This window comes from Porites lutea, chromosome 3 (assembly GCF_958299795.1).
Source record: "Porites lutea chromosome 3, jaPorLute2.1, whole genome shotgun sequence".
NCBI lineage: Eukaryota > Metazoa > Cnidaria > Anthozoa > Scleractinia > Poritidae > Porites > Porites lutea.
This window is the reverse complement of record NC_133203.1, coordinates 43,504,388-43,524,221: the sequence shown is the minus strand read 5'-3', so window position 1 is coordinate 43,524,221 and position 19,834 is coordinate 43,504,388. Positions and strand designations below refer to the sequence as shown.

At 38.3% G+C, this 19,834-nt stretch overlaps 1 protein-coding gene across 1 annotated transcript; it reads right to left on the bottom strand.

Moving 5' to 3' along the window:
- Positions 1–1,630: 1,630 nt before the first annotated feature.
- LOC140932360 (spondin-1-like) lies at positions 1,631–19,286 on the bottom strand. Its single transcript, XM_073381977.1, has 2 exons — positions 18,770–19,286; positions 1,631–2,940 (listed from the first exon to the last, which is right to left on the bottom strand). The coding sequence occupies exons 1-2, from the start codon at positions 19,284–19,286 to the stop codon at positions 2,744–2,746; spliced, it is 714 nt and encodes a 237-aa protein (XP_073238078.1). The 3' UTR covers positions 1,631–2,743.
- Positions 19,287–19,834: the final 548 nt, after the last annotated feature.

Sequence of the window (19,834 nt, the reverse complement as noted above, 5' to 3'; positions counted from 1 at the left end):
TTCATGGCTAATTCAGAAGTGATGAGATTCGTTTCGGATCGATTTCACTGTAACGCTGAGTAGTTTGATCAGGATTATTCAACGAGTTAAAAGTTGATGTACCTGCGATTACAACAATGTCTTCCTTCTCATCAAAACCAAATAAAACTGGATTTTGACCTCTTCATCTACCAACTCGTCTAAAATTATTACCAACTCGGCAGCCATCTTGGTGTCCCGTCGGGTAACGGGCACCCCGCCAGGGTGTAGGACCAAACAAAACAAGAACAACTTTTTACCAATCGGAAAATACACTTTTGCTCCCACTGAAATTTCCGGATTTTTTTTCTAAATGGAAAGCGCCCTCCATGTTCCACCGGTTTCATCATAACTTAGATACGCCTGGTCGTGGATCTGGATGCGTTTTTTGTCATCCATAGCATGTGCTCCCTTCTCTCGCTTCGCTTCTTCGATGTCAAGGTGAGTGTCAAACTTATTTGTTGTTGGAGCATTCCATTCATCAATGTCACGAACGATGTGGTGACATTTCACTGGCAAGTCGGGAAGACAATGTTCTTTTATGAGTTTTTCAGCGTTGTTACGTGCTCAGAATTAGCCGGATGTGTTTTTGTGCCCATTAGATCATATATTTAAATGCTATTTTGCGCCTTATAAATAATAAATTGTTATTATTATTATTGTTATTATTATTATTATTATTATTACTAACCATTAATCACAGCAAGAAGACAATACTATCTCTCGCAGCTTAGGGAAAGTTCATTTAATATGACAAAGGGGGGGGGGATGAAGATATTGAAACTCGAAGCTTGAAATTTTAGCAGCCCCCCTCGCTAGCGGTTCAATTTTTTAGGAGCCCCCTCCTTGGTAGTCGAAAAAATTGCAGAGTCCCCCCCCCCCCCCTCCTCTTTCAATTCCTTTGCTCCCCTGAAAAAAGATCGCTAGACTGTATTAAGAGATACAGTTGTGATACAATTTTCTAAAGCATTTTTGGGATGAACAAGAGTGTAATAATTACTGAGACTACATTTGTTATATCTGTAAACCACGTGATATAGCTGAGTTGCACAGGTCAGTAAATTGTTGAGTTGAAAACCATCCGATCTGTATGATGATGTCATGTGTTGGTTTTGAAGTATACAAATTTTCGGAGCCCCCCCTCCTAGCGCAACAATTTTTTCAGAGCCCCCCCTTCGGGTGTCTAAAAATTTTCGGAGCCCCCCCTCAATATCTTCATCCCCCCCCTTGTCATATTAAATGAACTTTCCCTTATCATTTTCATTTAGTTACCTTGATGTTCAAAGTTACTGTTACTGTTTCTGTTATTCTTAACGTCAAATTGCAAAAATAATTGTGTCTGTATCCATTCACGGTATCAGCTATTTAAAAGTTGTTGAGCTGTTGCAAGGAGCTCACGATTCTAAAATATATCCTTCCTTTATTTTCTTTGGTTTACTTTACATTTGAAATTTATTATATTGTTGTGTACTTATGTAAACATTTAGTATGACTCTACTGACTAATAATAAGCTTCACGACGTCAACCTTACCTAGATTATTATTATCATTATTATTATATATGTTTTTTTTTTATTTTCAGAAATTATCACGCATTGCTGGGAGACGTGTTTTTAACCATTTACAGCAAGAAGACAATACTGTATCTCCGCCTATTATTTTCATTTAGTTACCGTTCAAAATATATTTGCATGTTTTACTTCACAATTACAAAGAAGTTCTTATGTTATATAATTCTAAATTGATGGAAATTGACCCAATAAATAAATTAATGAAATTACCAAAATCTCTATGTACATTTACAGCTTCCGTTTATTTGTTCTACTACCCAGCATCTGCTCGCAGCATTATCATTACAATCTGTAACTTCTAGTATAAGGTGCTTCCTAATTGTAGAAACACTTGTGCAGCATAATTTATGATTGAAATTTTCTACGTTGTTCTAAGGACTTCTCATATGACACAGTGTTCTCCATTTTATTAGCCTCAACTTTGCCAACGCACCATTTTCACACAGACCATAATGCCCTTGTTTACTCATTAAAATTCTGAATAACCATTTTCTTCGACTTGTCTTGGGACGATTGAGATACCCAGAAGAAATTGGAAACAATAGTTATTTAAACATTTTTGGGGCTAAACAAGGTACATTATGGTTTATGATCTCTACTCTACAATACTTTACCGCAATCTAATATGTTATAGTCACGCAAGCATCGTTTCCAGATGTTTATGCATACAGACTGTTGTTATTTCGGCGTTGGCCGCCTTTGAATATTGTGATTTCTTAAATGAAATTTTCTCATTTGACCTTTTTATACGGACGTCCGAGATCAAGCAGTTTATATGCGTCTAGTTTAAGCTATAAAGTGATACAAGCGCGCTCCAAAAGTAATATTCCTCGTTCTTTTTAGAGAAGCGAAACAATTGCTCTCCAACGACAGCGACGGTACAGAAAACGTCGCAAGAGACTTTTCAGCAAAATCCTCAAAAGGCAAAACTCTAGAAGTCACGTGACGTGACCAAGCCTCAGTGCTTTCGCGTTTGAGTACTCAACGCCGGCAGGCAGGTTTTCACATAAGTGATTTACGTGAACATTTTTCATCTTGAATTTACTTACTAATAAAAAAGTTAAGCAAACCAGTCTCGAAATGGCCTTTTTGATCTAGCTACAGTTTACGTTAACATGTTTCCTCCTCCGGGATCTTTATGGAAATTCATATATCTAGTTACATGAACAGATACAACATCTACAATTGTGGCAATTGGAATAATTGAAAGACTCTGGGTATGTCTTTTTCCATTTGTTCGATAAAAACTTGAGCAAAATTAATACTACAACCGTCCCGCCGACGCAACCAACACAAATTCCTGCAATTTCTCCACTGCTGCGCTCTGTTGAACTCTTTGCTTTTTCTTCCCCTGAAAGTTTAAGAAACAATTGTTTAGTTGTTTTAAAATTGTAAACCAGACAAATTCAGCTGGGCTATATGAATTTCAGATCAGAAGAGCTATGCGCGAGGGGTACCCTCTTTAAGATGCAAACGATTTTTTTACTTCAATCTTGACCAAAAGGTTTTGGAGCACCCTCTCTTTTTCACGTGTTTCATCTCCATACAAAGAACGGGGTAAAACATCTCGAAGTGGTGGATCAGATCGAAGCGGCTATGGTTGCCTTCGCCCCAGACGTTGTGAAAACGTAACTATTATAGAAAATTCTCAACTCTATACAGTGGAAGCAAATTATACAGAGTGATGGAGGAGGAAGAATCGTTTGTTAAATCGGGGTAACAAATGGGCTGTTTGACCATGCCAGGCATTTCTTTTAATCAGAGATCATTTGAAATCAGCAAAGTTTATTTTTCAAAGCTTTATAGTAGTACATTTCCTTTCTTTCCAAAAAAAAAGGCCGTTCTAAACATCAAAGTGGTAACAAGAAAGGCCATTCAACAGAGACCCTAAGCCTATTGGTTACAGATCATCTTTTTGAAGTCATCGATCATAAGAAAGAAAGAAAATTAAGAAAGAATTAGGAAAATTACTGAGATTACTAATTCTTAATTAGAATTAAGAAAGTTACTGCCTTGGTGCCTATTGATCTAAGTAAGGCGTTCGACAACATCAGCCACGCTACCTTGTTAAATGAAGATTTATTTCTGAAAGAAATAAATGGTTTTATGCTGAATGTGACTGATCATTATTGTATTTCTCCAGCTACCAACAAAAAAGGGTTTTCCTGTCATCCGGGTGATTTGTCACGAAAGTATCATTTATGTCACGGATAATGTAAGTCACAGAAGCGAGGCACAAGCCTCCTTCCTCGCATTACAAGACAGTCAGAAACATTTTTCCCTCCCTTCCCTCCCGTTAGCTTTATTTTACCCTAGGGAATGGCAGGTGTGCCCTCACAATTTGCTGGGATAATGTTCTTGTGTATCTGGTTTTCCCAGCTTTATATGCTTTAATTTAATAAACGGACACTCCCGTGGCCAAAATATCCCATAATGGGTTTGTGATTATTTTGTGTCTCAGCAAACACAGCTCACCCAAAGCGAGACTCCGCCAACATCAATAACTTTCGTAACATGTAAAGGAATATGAAGCATAAACAAGCTTCAGTCTCTAAGAACATAACCGAATGCTCTAAATTGGTTTGAAAGCTTACTAGTAGAGAGCAAACCACTCCAATAGGAACATCCATATTATCATCGTTAAAAGTATCTCATGGCGTCCCACAGGGATCTATTATCGGCCCTTGTTATTTAGTTAAAGAAGAAGGAGAATTCAAACATCAGAAAGCTCAGAAAATTTTTCCGAGCTCCTTGTGAGAATCGAACACACGACCCTCCGAGTTTATACATGAACGACCTGCAAAGACATCATCTTGAGCTGCTCTAGTCGAATCCTATATATGTTGATGACACTAACTCTTCATTTCCTTTGCAACCAACGAAAAAGTAGATGCCTTAAGTCAAACTGAATTTTTAACGATTTCAGTAGTGTAGAAGAGTGGTGTTGCACCGGCAACCGACTTCTCATCAATCCAGAGAAAACAAAGTTCATGCTCTTTGGTAATCGTCAATTTATTGGGAAACTGAACGACATCACCATCTCTTTCCTTGGTAGAGATCTATCTTCTTCCCCCTTTTGCAAAAATTTATGAGTTATATTTTGACACCCGATGCTACCTGAAGGCATTACAAGAAACTCGACTCGAGTTATTCCTTTGCCTCCGTGGAAATATCCCCACTATTATAACCTCAAAGACGGAGGCTACGGAACAGTTGCGCGGGAAGTGTAATCAGTTTTTATTCTATAGACTACGCGGCGTTCTGTGTTTCGTTCCATCACTAGGATGAGGATTCTTCTGAATTCGTCAATTTCCTAGTTTTCATATTTCCGGTTTACGACCCGCAGTGACTAGACAGTTGAAGAACTAGGTTGAAAAAAAAAGGGTTTACATTTTGGAAATGGAACCAAGACAATCGCTTAGTTGGTGTTTGGGATTCTCGAGTAACTCACCTATGAAGAATTGTTTAACTGAGTTACTTAGCTTGAGACATGACACAGGTTGACTGTTTGGAGCTTAGGAATGCTAGCATAGGATTCAAATTTGCCCGCACACCAGGAGCTGTTTACTAAAATCTTATGCAATCCGACATCTCTGGAATTGGAATAAGTCTAAATTTGTGAGTCTGTGCCAGTAGTGAATTAGGTAAGCCGTACATTTGATAAAATATGCTTGAGATAGATTCATTTCTCTGACTTAGCTGCAAGAAAATACAGTAAAAACCCGCATATAAGAATCTAGATTTTTCCACTTTAGGCTATATAGGTTCTTATAGAAACAGTATTTAGTGGGATTTTAGCGGAGCTCCTCGCGCGCGCGAAGCACCATGGGTAAGAAAATATGGTAAACTATCCATCCGAGAAAATTTGGTTATGACGTAGCGTACGCCCGCCCGCCCGCCCGTACACACGCTTCATGTAAGCCGATGTCAAATGTCACAATAGATCTTGCACAACTTGACTAGCCTCTTAGTTATGTAAGCCATCCGTATGAGTACGATTAGATTGACAGCTGTCAAAATCAGACATCCGCTGACAATTATCACATGACTATCTCGCGGGCTCAGATGAAAGACCAGTCGTTTTGCCCCCACAAATAAGCTGATATAATATGTCAAACTTACCAATTCAACATAAAAACGAAACTACGCCGGGCAAGGCTGTCAGTTGGCTGACAGTCGTTTAAAGTTATATTGGCAAGCCAAATTAAGGTCAGTTGACAGCTGTCAAAATGGGACATGTGCAGACCACTATCAGAAAACTAATAACGTGGGCTCAGGTTCGCTCAGGTACACGATCTGGCATTTTCCAATACATGCCGGACGGATATGTATTACTCACACTCGTAGTCTGTTAATTCGAATATTCGCCATTCTGATGAAGGTTAATTGACAGCTGTCAAACTAGAGTATACGCTGACCATCATCACCTGAGTGTATCGCGGGCTCATTTGTCTATCCATTGAGGTCACGTAATGTTTAAAGTTTTGCGCTGATATTTTATTTGACCACGGGCTCAATTCGAAGTCCCATAGCTTAGAAAATCCATCCATCTCAGAAAATTCGGCAATCACGTGACCGTACACCGACCACCCGACCTTCCGTCCGTCCGCACCACAGGCATACCAATGTTTAATCTCACACTTTCTAGCTAGTTTGGGAGCCTGCAACCTGATATTGTACATCCATGTTTTGATTAATTGACAGCTGTCAAAATAGTGTTTCTGCTGACCAGTATCGCCTGACTTGGCTTGACATGAAATACTGCACCGACATTTTAGACCATTGCAGAACCGTAAATTGATAACCGCCAAATGATTAACTCTGACAAGAGGTAGCTGTGTGAGGAACGCTTAAAAAACCCCCCTCCTCGCGACCCATTTTAATATATTTTGAATTTAGAAGCAAGCCTTCACTCATTACTGTCATTTGCATGAACCCTCACTTGCCCAACAAATTTTAATCGGTTGCGACAAAATATTGTTCTCTCATACTCAGAGAGGATACTTGTTTCTTGTTCTTGATTATTTCATTATTTTTCGTTATTTTTTGTTATTTTACGTTATTATTAATATTTAAAAATATATTTTATTATTGTTATTTCATTATATTTTTTTTCATGAAAATTATTTTTATTTTTTCATCTTCCGGGATGTTCCGGGATGTTCCGGAATGTTCCGGCATGTTCTGGCATGTTCCGTGTTCCGGGTTTTATCGACGGCTGACCGCAAATTCAAAGAAAATGTTCCGAAGATTACTTAGTTATGATTTTAGCTGTAAACAGAAAGCTCTGGGCGATTTTCTTGCCTCGAGTTCATCTTGAAAAAGAGCAAACACCGGGAAGCCGGCTTAAAACATAAACAAGCTTATGCTTACCTGACTCATGATTTTCAGAGACACTTTACTCTCGATACTTCTCTTCGTGAATGAAAATTATTGTCTCTGTACATGTTTGACCGAATTATATTTATTTTATTGATTGTTAGTAGTCCCTCTCGCAATTTTTATCGCTGCACCGGTTGTATCCAGTCGAACATAAACATCGCATGCAGGAATACTCAAAACGCCGCGCGTAAATATCACTCGCTTATAAAGATTTATACACATAACAAAACCATACGCAGTTTAATAAATAAAGGGAAATAAAACCTAAACATAACACTTTATCTATCATGTTGAAGCGTAAATTGTAACTCTATTAATCGCACTGCAAATTTGGTGCCTGTCAAAAGTGAGACCCGTCCGGCTGGCCGAAAAGTGAGTTTGGGATTTTTTTTATCGTTTTCATTAAAAGCCCACAATTATTACCCTGCATATCACATAGGACCATATTTTTCTAACTGAAAAGTCCTGGCATTATAGAATTCTCTTCATGAAAACGTTTTATAATTCAATGCTATAATTTGTTGTGCAAAGGAAGCGTGTGCTTTGATCGTCGTGGATATTGAATGAGTGCAAATTCTCTTGCAAAATTGTGAAAAACTGCAGAATTATAGGTTTAAATAGGGCAAAAAAGAACAAATTCTGTTCGAGGTCTGTATGATAAAAACAAGGGCCTCATAGTACTGTTTACCTGAGACGTGATGAGAAAAAGTATGTTTAAAAGGCTGGTTTACACGCCACTAGATTCGTCGCCAAGATTTACTAGTAAACTAAACTTGTCGAACACAAAAAATCCGGCCTGATTTTTTATTTTGGCCTCTCTTTTAGACAGAGGAATGCAACGTGTAAATTGGCTGCCACCAAGGACTATCGTGGCGCGTGTGTTTCTTAAAATTATCTTTCGGGGTTTTCCAATTATCCATAGTCTCTCAAACGGAGCAATGTTGGAGGTACAAATAAGACTATTTAATAACTCGATGTAAAAGCTGTTTCACTCTTGGACTGTCAAATTATTTTTCTCTAAAATCACTTAGCCTTTGCCTCAAACGTCAAATGAATGTGCCCTGATCTGTGGATTACAAGTTCATTGTTTGATTTAAATTATGAATTTATTAACGGGAGCTTCGCTTTTAGCCCTGGCTAAATCTATATTAGGCTAGTTAGGTTCTTAAATAGGTTCTTAATTTGATAGGGGCACTAGCGATCAGCACAGATGACTAGTACAGGGCGTATGTGCTGTGGAATATATTGCTGTATTAAATAATTATCTAGAAAACAGTTTAGATGACAACCATGCAGTAAATTTATCTTTTTAAAGTACTAGCATGCATGTCTTAATTTCATGCTGCAGTGTACATGAAATGCTGTTACATTTTTGATTCCGCTTTAAATCTCATACTGCTTGCAATTTAGACTAAATTTTTTTTCTGTATTTTCATCTGTGCCTTCATTTTTGTAAAATAAGTACCTATTGAAAATTTTAGGCTAAATAGGTTCTCATGAAAGTGGGTTTAAAATGAAAATTTCAGCTTAACCTGACAGGTTGTTAAATTTTGGGTTCTTAAACGCGGGTTTTTACTGTATTACATTTAGCTCACATATGCATTGATGCAAACGGCCTTAACAGTTTAAAAGACTTAAACATACTGTGCTTAACATTAACTAATAGAAGAACTCCCTTTTGGTCTATTTGGTCTTTACCTAAGTTCTATCGTCAGATGCGAGCGTCTAAATGAGAGTTTGGGCCTAATTTGTCCCATGAATAAGATAAGTTTAATAGCTAGCGATTACAGCAGCCTCTCATTGCTTTACCAACACGAAACTTTCTTGCGGCGACGAGGGATGAGGTAGAGTAGTCTAGACTGTGTAAATTAGTAGGCTCTGCCAACATCTATAAACGAACGAATGTAAAGGAACATAAAGCGAAAAAGATTTGCTGCCCTATAATTGCTGGTTTACCTTTCTCACAGCACTGAGTGTCCCGAATAGCCTTCTTTACAAAAGCATGTTCCACGCTTTAAACTTCCCCCTTTGAGACAGCTTATCTCCTGGCATCCTTTTGTCTTCCGTAATGTTGGCGAGCAACTTCCACCACAACGCTCGGTGATTATTCTATGACGGGCACCAGTTTGAATACCAGAGACGCCGCATAAAGTAGAGCAGGCACTCCACGCAGACCAAGAGCTCAGCTGACAGTTCACTGATCGTGTACCATAGCATTGCCGTGTTTTCTCTAAGGTAGGACATTCTGAACCTCCACAACTCGGCCCAGATACTCGCCATCTTGTCCGTTGTTGTGATCCTTGTTGTCCACATTGTTCAGCACTACATGAGCTCCAAGAAGACCAAGAACTCACTTCACAATTCCGAGGTCTGCAAGATCGACGGCGACGACGACGACGTCTTGACCAGGCGTCAATTAAAAAACAGCAAAACGAGAACTATGTTGCAAAACTTCATTCTGAAATTTTTGGACACCTTTCACGGAGGAGAATTTTCTTTTGTAAAGAGATAAAATATATCTTTTAGCTAGGGCTAAAAGCGAAGCTTCAGTATATAATTTATAATTTAAATCAAACAGTTAACTCGTAATCCACAAGTCCGGTTCACTTTAGAGAAAATCCATATGACTTTTTGGAGGAAGGGGCTGGGTGATTTTAGAGAAAAAAATAATTTTCAAACAGTCGAAGAATGAAACAAATCTTATATCGACTTAATAGTCTTGTACCCCCAAAAAACAGCAAGATCAACTCGGGTTCTTCATATTTTCATATTTCAGGTAAGCTTACTTTTTTCAGCGAGAATAGAAAGTGTAAACAAACGCATAAACTTCATTCTACAGGGCACGAGTTATGTATAAAGAGTAACACACTGCCAAATTCTTGAATGGCAAGTAATGAATAAGAAAATAAATAACGATTTAATGGAACAAGTACAAAAACAACACCAGTTTCAACGTCTGATTATTCTCGTCCCTAGAGACACTCGGCTTAATTTGTAACCGAACCACGTGACCAAGAAACGACGAGCTCTGGGGAAGAAAATGCTCGTCTGATCTGTTTCTAAGGGCGCGATCCATTCAACCAAAATTTCCGGAAATTTCGGTCCAAAACTCAATGGATCGGTTCGGTCCAACCGGAAAAGTTTCGAAAAAACGGGTCCACCTTTTGAGGTGGTCCTCTTTTCCCGGTCGGACCGGTCTGAATTTTGGTTGAATGGATCGCGCCCTAAGAATATCAAAGATTCACGATCTGCGGTCTCTCGATCGAGTTTTGAGCTAATGTTATGAATGAACAAAGACAGATAAACTATTTCTTGAAAATTTGTATTTAAAAACCCATCTGTTTATCCTTAAAAGCAATTCGCGTAACACTAACTGGATCGTGAATCCGTTTACGCAAGTTAAATCGGCTGAGCACATGGAAAATTCAAAATAAAATCAATTTCAATAAGGCGGGCTCGATCCAGTGTTTTTGTAGGTACATCTTTGAATCTCTTAGACTTAAACAAATTGATCTTGTAAAACTTGAACATTATAACACATTCCCTCTTGAACAAAATGTAGTACACATACCGTGAATGATCGATTACGGCGCCGAGGCGCTTATTTCATTTTCCTTGTTATAGATGCACAGGTCACCCAGGCTCACTGTTTGTGTCCTCGTACGGATTTCATAACATGGTTAAATATAGAGAACATATGGGGCGAAGTTTAGGTCTGGAAATTTGCTAGAAAATGGAAATAAAAATCGTTGAAACTTACAATGTGGCGAGTTGTTGTTGTCCTTAATAATGTACACGAACACGAAGTTTCGGGAAAAATAGTCTGTTTCACCTTTCCTTCATAGTATAGTGGTATACTACGTTAGTTATTAACAGTTGTTATAATGTATTTTCTGAGCCAGTTTTAAGACCTTGATCCTTGTAAAACGTGAGAATGTATCATTTTATTGCACTTTTAAAACTTTTAAAACTCTGTATTGTAACATGATCATTGATTTCAACTTTGTTTCCCAAATAGTACCGATAAAATCAACAAAAACTTTTATTGTAAATTGGAACTTGGTTTCCCTGTTGATGTACAGGGCACAATAAAAAGTAAATCAAGCAAGAGAGGCTAACTGGACAGAGGACGCCCACTCTAGCCTTTTGGATACTTAATTTTGTTAGTGAAAAACTGCAAGGGGTGACAGGCTGTACATCTATACCGGCGTGAAACCGTGTGTTGACCAAATATTGTGGCTTCCACAAGAATTTCCTTTAATATGATTTCCCTTTCTTGTAGGAAATAAAAGGTCGCTCTTTAAATATTTGGCAAAGTAGTGATTGGTTTTGTATCAGATTTCCTCTTTTTCAAAGCTTCTTTTCAAGTGATGGCTACCAAGATTTCAATTGGTATTTTATCACGAAAGGCGCGGCTTTTTTCTCTGTTAGTTATAGCGCCTTTTCTTTCAAATTTTGTGGGTTGCCGTTCTCCATCAAGCGTTTTTTACAATTTGAAATACTCCTTTCCTCAAACGTTTCTTCTGAGGAGTTTGTGTCGGTTTGGGAAGGGCCGGTTTACCGTTTGTTTAAATTTAATGTGTCTCAGCATCAGGAATACTGAGCTTTTTCGTTGAATCTTGTGCCTTTGTATATTTATAACCTTGTCTAAAAACACAGTCTCTTTGTCAGATATTTCGGCCGTGAATTCAACATTATGGTGATGTAAGTTTCACTGAAGTTTGCCTGTTCTAAGAAAGCTACGATGTCTGGTTTAAGTATGTTCCAAAGATCTAGTATGTAGTGTTTCCAAAACCATTGGTTTAAAGAATGTTTTGCTTACTGAGAATTTGTGTTTCAATATATCCCACGAAAATGTTGGCAAAGGAAACTGCTGTCTTTGTGCCCGTCGTGGTTCTGTGGTGCTTTCCATTGAAGTGGAAAGAATTTTCTCAAACTTTAAAATCTAAGCATTTCTCGCAAATAATATGTAGGAATAGGAAAGTTGTCCTTGTAGAAATTTTTATACGCTCTGCAAACTACTCGTTTTATGTTATATTTGCCATGACTTGTGACGTCCAACGAAACAAGAAGTGTTCGATTTTTCACCTTTTTTTCAAAATATAATTTATAAAGTCGGTATAACTTCCGTGATTTTGATATTGGTTGTATCAACAATGTTACGTACCAACTGATAAGTCATAAAATTTAATGTGGTTACTTTCTAAGGTAGAAAAATACGAAGTGCTCTTCTTTATGGAAACAAATATTGTTAATGTCGGTAATCGGTTAGTATTTTTCCTGGCATTAGTCGGTTATTTTTTTCTTGTTTTGTCGGTAGTCAGTAATATTTTTCGCCCTTTGTCGCTAGTCGGTTAACCCTATTCACACCCTCCAATACGAAATCCCACAGCAAAAACTTAGCCAGATCTATGACATCGCTTTAATTTTTACTCAATTTTCCGCCTACGTTAGACAACTTCTAAAGTTTTCAATGGACACGAAATTCGGGGATTTATAGTACACTGATCAACTGCAGCACTGAAATTTTTCAAAGAAAATCCTTCGACGAATTTTGTTTTCATCGCTGTTTTCGTGAAAGTAGCTTAGAAATTACAAAAAGAGCTCAGCATTGCGTTTTACTGTTCATATGCTTTCATGTTTTTTTTCGGAATCTACTTGCGTTCAGCCGGTTGTAAAGTGTATAAAGGTTAATTGGTAAAACTAATGAGTGATAAAAACGTTTCGGAAGCATTCAAAAAGTAGCAAATTTGTCTGTATTAAGTCCACCTTTCAGTTCATACATATTTTACACCTTTTGGTAGAAATTCCAAGATGTCTCGAAATTCCTCTTAAATAATAGGTAGCGTAAAGCATTTCGAAAATGAAATGCCTATAAGGGCAGAAATTCGATTTAGAGCTAAAACTATTGTGACGTCTTGTCACGAGATATTGATTCCGACCGCCTAAAAATTAATATCATAATAAAGCCTAGTCTCCAGTGTGTAATACATGTGTTACAATGGGTTATATTTGTTTTTAAATTAAACAAATCGTATAAGAGATTCAAAGATGGAAGGTGTCGCTACAAAAATACTGTGTCGAGCCACCTTAAATCGGGACACATTTTGTGGTTTTTCTTTCACGCAGATGTCAAAATGTACAAAACGTCCATGTTCGACCTAGAACAAGGATTTCGGGGCTGTTTCGCAGACGGACTTAATTTAGTTTCGTCTGTAGCGAAGGCTATAACTGAGACCTATGCCACCCCGCGGTTTTTTTACTTCCATACGCACGCTCGATGATCTCTGGAAAGAAAATTAAATTGAGGGTCTGTGAACAGGCTAACTCCCGGAGCAGGTTCTTTGGTACTTGGAGGGTATTCAAAACATAGTTTAAATTAATATATGTGCGCAAAAAGACAACACAAGAATTGAAACAACATTATTTTAAAAGTTTACCCCCTTCCCCAATTCAACTGCATTTGAAACCGAACCAGCATTTCCACTGCGTCGAAATTCTCCCCCCCCCACCCCTCTCTCTAAACATCGCTCCCCCTTAACCATAAATAACATAGTTACAGTCGGCCTGAGCGCTAATGTCGTAGAAAACACTTTCATCTCCTCCATTTGTGGAACTAGAATTAAAACTTATAAACTGTTGCAGTGCAGTAACTGACCGCTACAGAAAGGTTAAATGGCCCCAAGAGAAACTGATACAATGCTTATGCAACATTTTGGAGTGACCAACAAAGAGTATTTTCATTGGTATGTTATCGCATTTTATAAATGCGGGCTGTACCAAATAAACAAACTAAATTTGTAACCAATGCTCCATGACTGCATCAAAATATTGCAGTAAGGTTGGGTTCAAGAAGAATCATAGAAGGCTCAAAGGCACCCAAGCAATGAAATCTGGGTTACTCCGCTCTTATTGGTACACTGCATCTTTTTTGCTTCTTTTAAGACATTACCTGATTAAAATTTCAAGACCCGCCACCATAACAATAACACGCCAGGACCTCTCCTTTTTGCAGTGCCTAGATCCCTCCATTTCTTACTCATTCCCCCTCCTATAAATAATGAACGTTCCCTCAGAAAACTAAGCGTAACCGACTCTATCACTTGTACATCTGCTTTTTTCACGGTAAGAAACTTTTAAGTAAACAGAATATGCCTAAGTCGCCTTCTAGTGTGGTGTTGTTTGACCTAAAGGGAAGTAAAATATCGCGTATTCAAACTATAAATACGGTCTGCAACGTTAGATTTGTTCCTTAGTTTCAAAGCAATAACCTCATTCAATTTCTTTTACTTTATTTTGTTTATCTTGTATGCACAATAAGAGATTCTGATGCGAGAGTCTTATGGAGGCTTTTTGAGCTTTTTGGTGTACCTTGCATGAACATAATTCTCTCAATAATTCTCTGACGAAAATATTTAAGAGCGGCTGTCGGTAAATATCGACCAGAGGTAGGAAAAATAAAATTTTTGAAAAATCCCCAAAAAATTATGTAGACTGCCCTAGGTATTCTAGTAATGAAAATATAAATTTTAGTTTCATGGGATAAATATTTTGGCGATACGGCGAATGTCAAGTTCGGGCGATTGACGGCCTTCGCCAGACCGCCGTTTTCGGGCCCCTAGACCGGGCTTCGAAAAGACCACGATTTCAATCGAATTCAAATATCATTCAACCCAAATAGCTTCTTATCGTATTAAAAGGGGTTTAATACACATACTGATTTGTCATGTTCTTGAATTGATCGCAACTGGAATATTTTATGGATTTTTAAATATTTTTTCCAAATTTAAGGGTTTTACGCGAGCAAAATATTGTCAGATTTCAAAGGCCTAAAATCACTTCCGATACATGATTTCTAACAGAAAAAGACATTCTACGTTAAAAAGAAATCTCTAAGCTTTCAAAATATGCTTTCAAAACTCTGGGCAACATGTGAAATGAATTTTTGGGAACGCAAAATTCACAGAGTACTTGAGTGTAATTTGACCTTTCTGACTCGACAGTCAAGAGGTTCGGCGCGACACAAATCATTCCTCCAACAAATGTTTCAGATAAAATGCGTTTAATTTAGGCAATCTCAAGTCCCACAGTGATACATAGATGCTTCATATACATTAGGTGGAAAGTTTCACGCCATTTTGTCAGCCGCAAAAAACTATTTCTCTGGCCTTCAGGTGCAGTAGTTGAACTCGCCTCGCTAATGTAAACATTTGGGTCAAGTTCTTATCACGAAACAGCGAAGTTTTCAAAATCTACACCAACTATCTATCCTGTCTAGTAGATAATCAGGTCTACAATTTGTTTGTTTGTACCTTGTGTCCTTGTTTGACTTCATTCCCACAATGAAACTGAGACATGCAAACTACAACGAAATTCCCGCTCGCTCGACAAGTCACAGCTGAAGTCACGTGTCAGGTGAAGGGACCGTTTTTCGTTTTAGACCTGATTGCGTTACCTAAACATTGCTGAGTTGTGAAAAAAAATCGAGTTTTAGGTGTGCCAGACAATCTCCAGGAAATCTCAATTTTTTTCTTACCATGCAGCTTTACCGATCTCAGGCTTGTGATCCCCGAGCGTTTCTAACCGCGATATGTACATTACCTGTTCTTTCTTGTTGTTTGTTCGTTTGTTTGTTTTGTTGTTATTTCGGTTATTTCCCCCGTCCTGATACAACCTAAGGGACTGGTCATTATTTATCGCCGCGGGGGCGGGGCAGGATTTAGGGCTAAACAAGGTGAATATTAGCGGATCTTCCCTTTGAATGTTACTTCCCTGAAGTGATCCTTCCTAATCACTTTTGATGACTTTCACGATCCCCGATAACCGCCCCCCCCACCACCACCACCGCCACATGTTTTCATTTTCCAAGCAAATTTGAGTGGTCCCCCCTCTGAATCCTTCCAAAGTTTTCAGCGATCCTCCCTTTTGGGTTCTCAGTTACGATTCATCCCCAGGGGATCAATAATGACCGGTCAGATTTTTCATAATAAATATATTTTTAGTAAAAAACTTTAAAATTTCAAAGTTGATATCTGGAAAATGGTTCGGACAGTCTGTAAATATCCCATCTGAATGACTCAGAAACCCGGGGAAAGGGGACTTTGCTCCCAGGGGAGCATGCCCCCAGACATCTCTAGAAGTAGGAAATTGGTCAGTATTTATTCTAGATCCGCACCTGGGGAGGCTAGGTACTTTTTAAATCTAACTTTAAGCTGTCCACCTATTGCACTATTGTAGTCACAAGGCAAGTTAACATTATGATAAAAAAAAACCTATTATCTCCAACGCTGATTTATCTGCAAGGAATGGGGTTCAAAAGCGTGGTTTGCAAGCTAGAGCTATAAGTGCATTACGCTGTAATACGTTTCTGGCTATTATTGTTATTATTATTATTATTATTATTATTATTATTATTATTATTATTATTATTATTATTATTATTACTATTATTATTATTATTATTATTATTATTATTATTATTATTATTATTATTATTATTATTATTATTCATATCTTACACCACTAGTTGTATCAGTGGTCACGTATCCCTAGATCATCAAGCTATTTCTTAATATAGTCTTAGGTGTCTAACGGACCAGGGGCGGGGGAGATAAAGATTTGTTCTTGTTACACTGATTCTTCTATAATGAGTTCTAAGATGTGCAGGCACCCACGCAAGTTCAATAGCATGATGCAGAACTGACTGTAAAGCGGCACTTAATTGATCAGTTGCTCCCTCCTATGCGCACGTACTGTGTGCTCGGTTATTTATTACTTGAACCACACTGACCACCCACCCAACGCTCCATTTTTGCACGCTGTATCGCCACACAAAAGCAAGCAAAACTGTACTAGCTGGCAATGATGCTCGTTTATTTTTATCACTAGAGTAAACTTAGTAAAACAAGACGGTCCAAAAATCTATAAATATCGACGCTGCAATCGCTAGTTAAGACCGTGGTAGGACGCCCTTACTTGACAATTGCTTTACACTGGCCTTATACAGCATCTTGCAATACAATTGCACAACGCATTAGGATATTTCCAAACAGAAAGAAACCAGGACGAACAGAGGAAGGGGAAGAAGTGTCGAACCACTACCAACAACCAAAAAGAACAACCCAAGCAATAATATCTGACCCTAGGTCCGGCCCGAGGCGGGGGTTGGAGGGGGAGGGGAGAGTTGAAGTTACCGAGATGGTAAAGGGATTTCTTTTTTGTTTTGAAATTTTTCATCACGGGATTTCTTTGGGGATAGGAAAATTTGGAAAATATAAATATCTGTAGACATTTTTGGTAGCTTGATTTAAGTAGGAATTCCAAAGGGTATTCAAAACAATCTGATTGGTGTAGTACCGCGCGCGTACAATGCTGGCCGCGCAGTTCAGACTGTCAGATGAGAAAAAGTAAAATTCAGCGGATGGTACGATAAATAAACCAACCACAAACATTTACTGATCCTGACATTGATCCTTCAGGAAAAAACTCAGGGCTTGGAGAAATAAGGGCTTGAAAATTTGGGGGGTTAAGTTTTCGGTCCTAAGATTTTTTTGGTTTCGTCGGGAATCCGACAAGTCTGGTACAACTTCACGGTAAAAAAAAAAAAAATTCAGATTGCCGGTTTATTCAAATGGAATATCTACAACATGTAAGATAGAAATGGATTTTTTTTTCACAACTCAGAAAAAAAAATCGCTACGTCGTGTTTACGTAACGCAATCAAGTTTAGAACGGCCCTTTCACGTGGAACGTGACATGTCGAGCAAGCTGGAATTTCGTTGTACTGTAGTTTACATGTCTCAGTTTCATTGTGGGAATGAAGTCAAACAAGGACACATGGTATAAACAAACAAATTGTAGACCTGATTATCTACTAGACAGGATAGATAGTTGGTGTAGATTTTGAAAACTTTGCTGTTTTGTAATAAGAACTTGACCCAAATGTTTACATTAGCGAGGCGAGTTCAACTACGGCACCCGAAGGCCAGAGAAATAGTTCTTTACGGCTGACAAAATGGCATGTAACTTTCCACCTAATGTATATGAAGCATCTTTGTATCACTGTGGGACTTGAGATTGCCTAAATTAAACGCATTTTATCTGAAACATTTGTTGGAGGAATGATTTGTGTCGCGTCGAACCTCTTGACTGTTGAGTCAGAAAGGTCAAATTACACTCAAGTACTCTGTGAATTTTGCGTTCCCAAAAATTCATTTCACATGTTGCCCAGAGTTTTGAAAGCATATTTTGAAAGCTTAGAGATTGCTTTTTAACGTAGAATGTCTTTTTCTGTTAGAAATCATGTATCGGAAGTGATTTTAGGCCTTTGAAATCTGACAATATTTTGCTCTCGTAAAACCCTTAAAATTTTGTAAATATTTAAAAATCCATAAAATATTCCAGTTGCGATCAATTCAAGAACATGACAAATCAGTATGTGTATTAAACCCCTTTTAATACGATAAGAAGCTATTTGGGTTGAATGACTCTTGAATTCGATTGAAATCGTGGTCTTTTCGTAGCCGGGTCTAGGGGCCCGAAAAAGCGGTCTGGCGGGGGTCGTCAATCGCCCGAACTTGACATTCGCCGTATCGCCGAAATATTTATCCAATGAAACTAAAATTTATATTTTCATCACTAGAATACCTAGGAGAGTCTACATAATTTTTGGGGGATTTTTCCAAAATTTTATTTTTCCCACCTCTGGTCGATATTACAGACATCCGCTCTTAAACGGTGTTTTTGTACTGAGGAATACCTAGGGTGTGTATCAAATGCTTTACTGTTTTACTCTTTACCTTTCTTCAGTTTTTTCTGACAGCAGACTCCAGAATAGCCTTTATTGCAAAAGCATGCTTCTTCCTGTAAACTCCCTCCGTTCAGACAGCTGAGTTCCGGACAAGCTCGCGTTTTTCGAAGTGTTGACGAGCAGGTTCCGCCACACTGTTCAGCTATTACTCTGTGTCGGTTGCTGGTTTGAATGCCAGAAACGCCACAGACTGTCGAGCAGGCACTCCACGCAGACCAAGAGCTCAGCTGACAGTTCACTGATCGTGTACCATAGCAGTGCCGTGTTTCCTCTAAGGTAGAACATTCTGAACCTCCACAACTCGGCTCAGATACTCGCCATCTTGTCCGTTGTTGTGATCCATGTTGTACACATTGTTCAGCACTACATGAGCTCCAAGAAGACCAAGAACTCACTTCACAATTCCGAGGTCTGCAGGATCGACGGCGACGACGTCTTGACCAGGCGTCAGTTTCAAGAAAACAATTTAAAAATAGCAAAACGAGAACTATGTTACAAAACTTCATGCTGAAATTTTTGGAGACCTTTTGCGGAAGTAAAACACTCAAGGTAGTACATTTTCTGTTCTTAGCGTTTCAAGAATGTAATCAGACGTCATCGCTAGATTATATGACCAAAGTCCTATAAAACACGTGCCGACCCTGAGAATGCTTTTGATTGCTTCCGCAGTAAAGGTCAATCTTCGATTCATGACAAAGTCAGAACCGAATTATTCGAAGGCACTTTTTTCAATAGACTAGGTATACCTATCGATAGAGTGCCAACGAGCAAATCATGCGTATTTTGCTCAGGAATAAAATTCCTTTTTTTTCCCATTTGACCGTTTCTTGGTCCCTTCCTGTTGCAAGGATTATTTTCTTGAAAAGTTCTCAGATTCAGTCTGGTGGCTTTACAAACCTACTATGTAAAAGTGTGAATAAAGTCAGCTTTGCAGAGGAAGCGATCGGGAATATTATTAAGTCCAGCTACAAATCTACTGTCGGTTCGGTTTAACATTGTAGATAAATATTTGCACAGTTTAATCATTTAAACCTGCTTTCAAATTTCCCGAGGC

Coding starts and splice junctions, on each gene's coding strand:
- LOC140932360 (XM_073381977.1), bottom strand. CDS start 19,286: ATGAAGTTTTGTAACATAGTTCTCGTTTTGCTATTTTTAAATTGTTTT. Junction 2,941..18,769: donor TCAGAAAAAACTGAAGAAAG/GTAAAGAGTAAA, acceptor TTAAACTTTCAG/GGGAAGAAAAAGCAAAGAGT.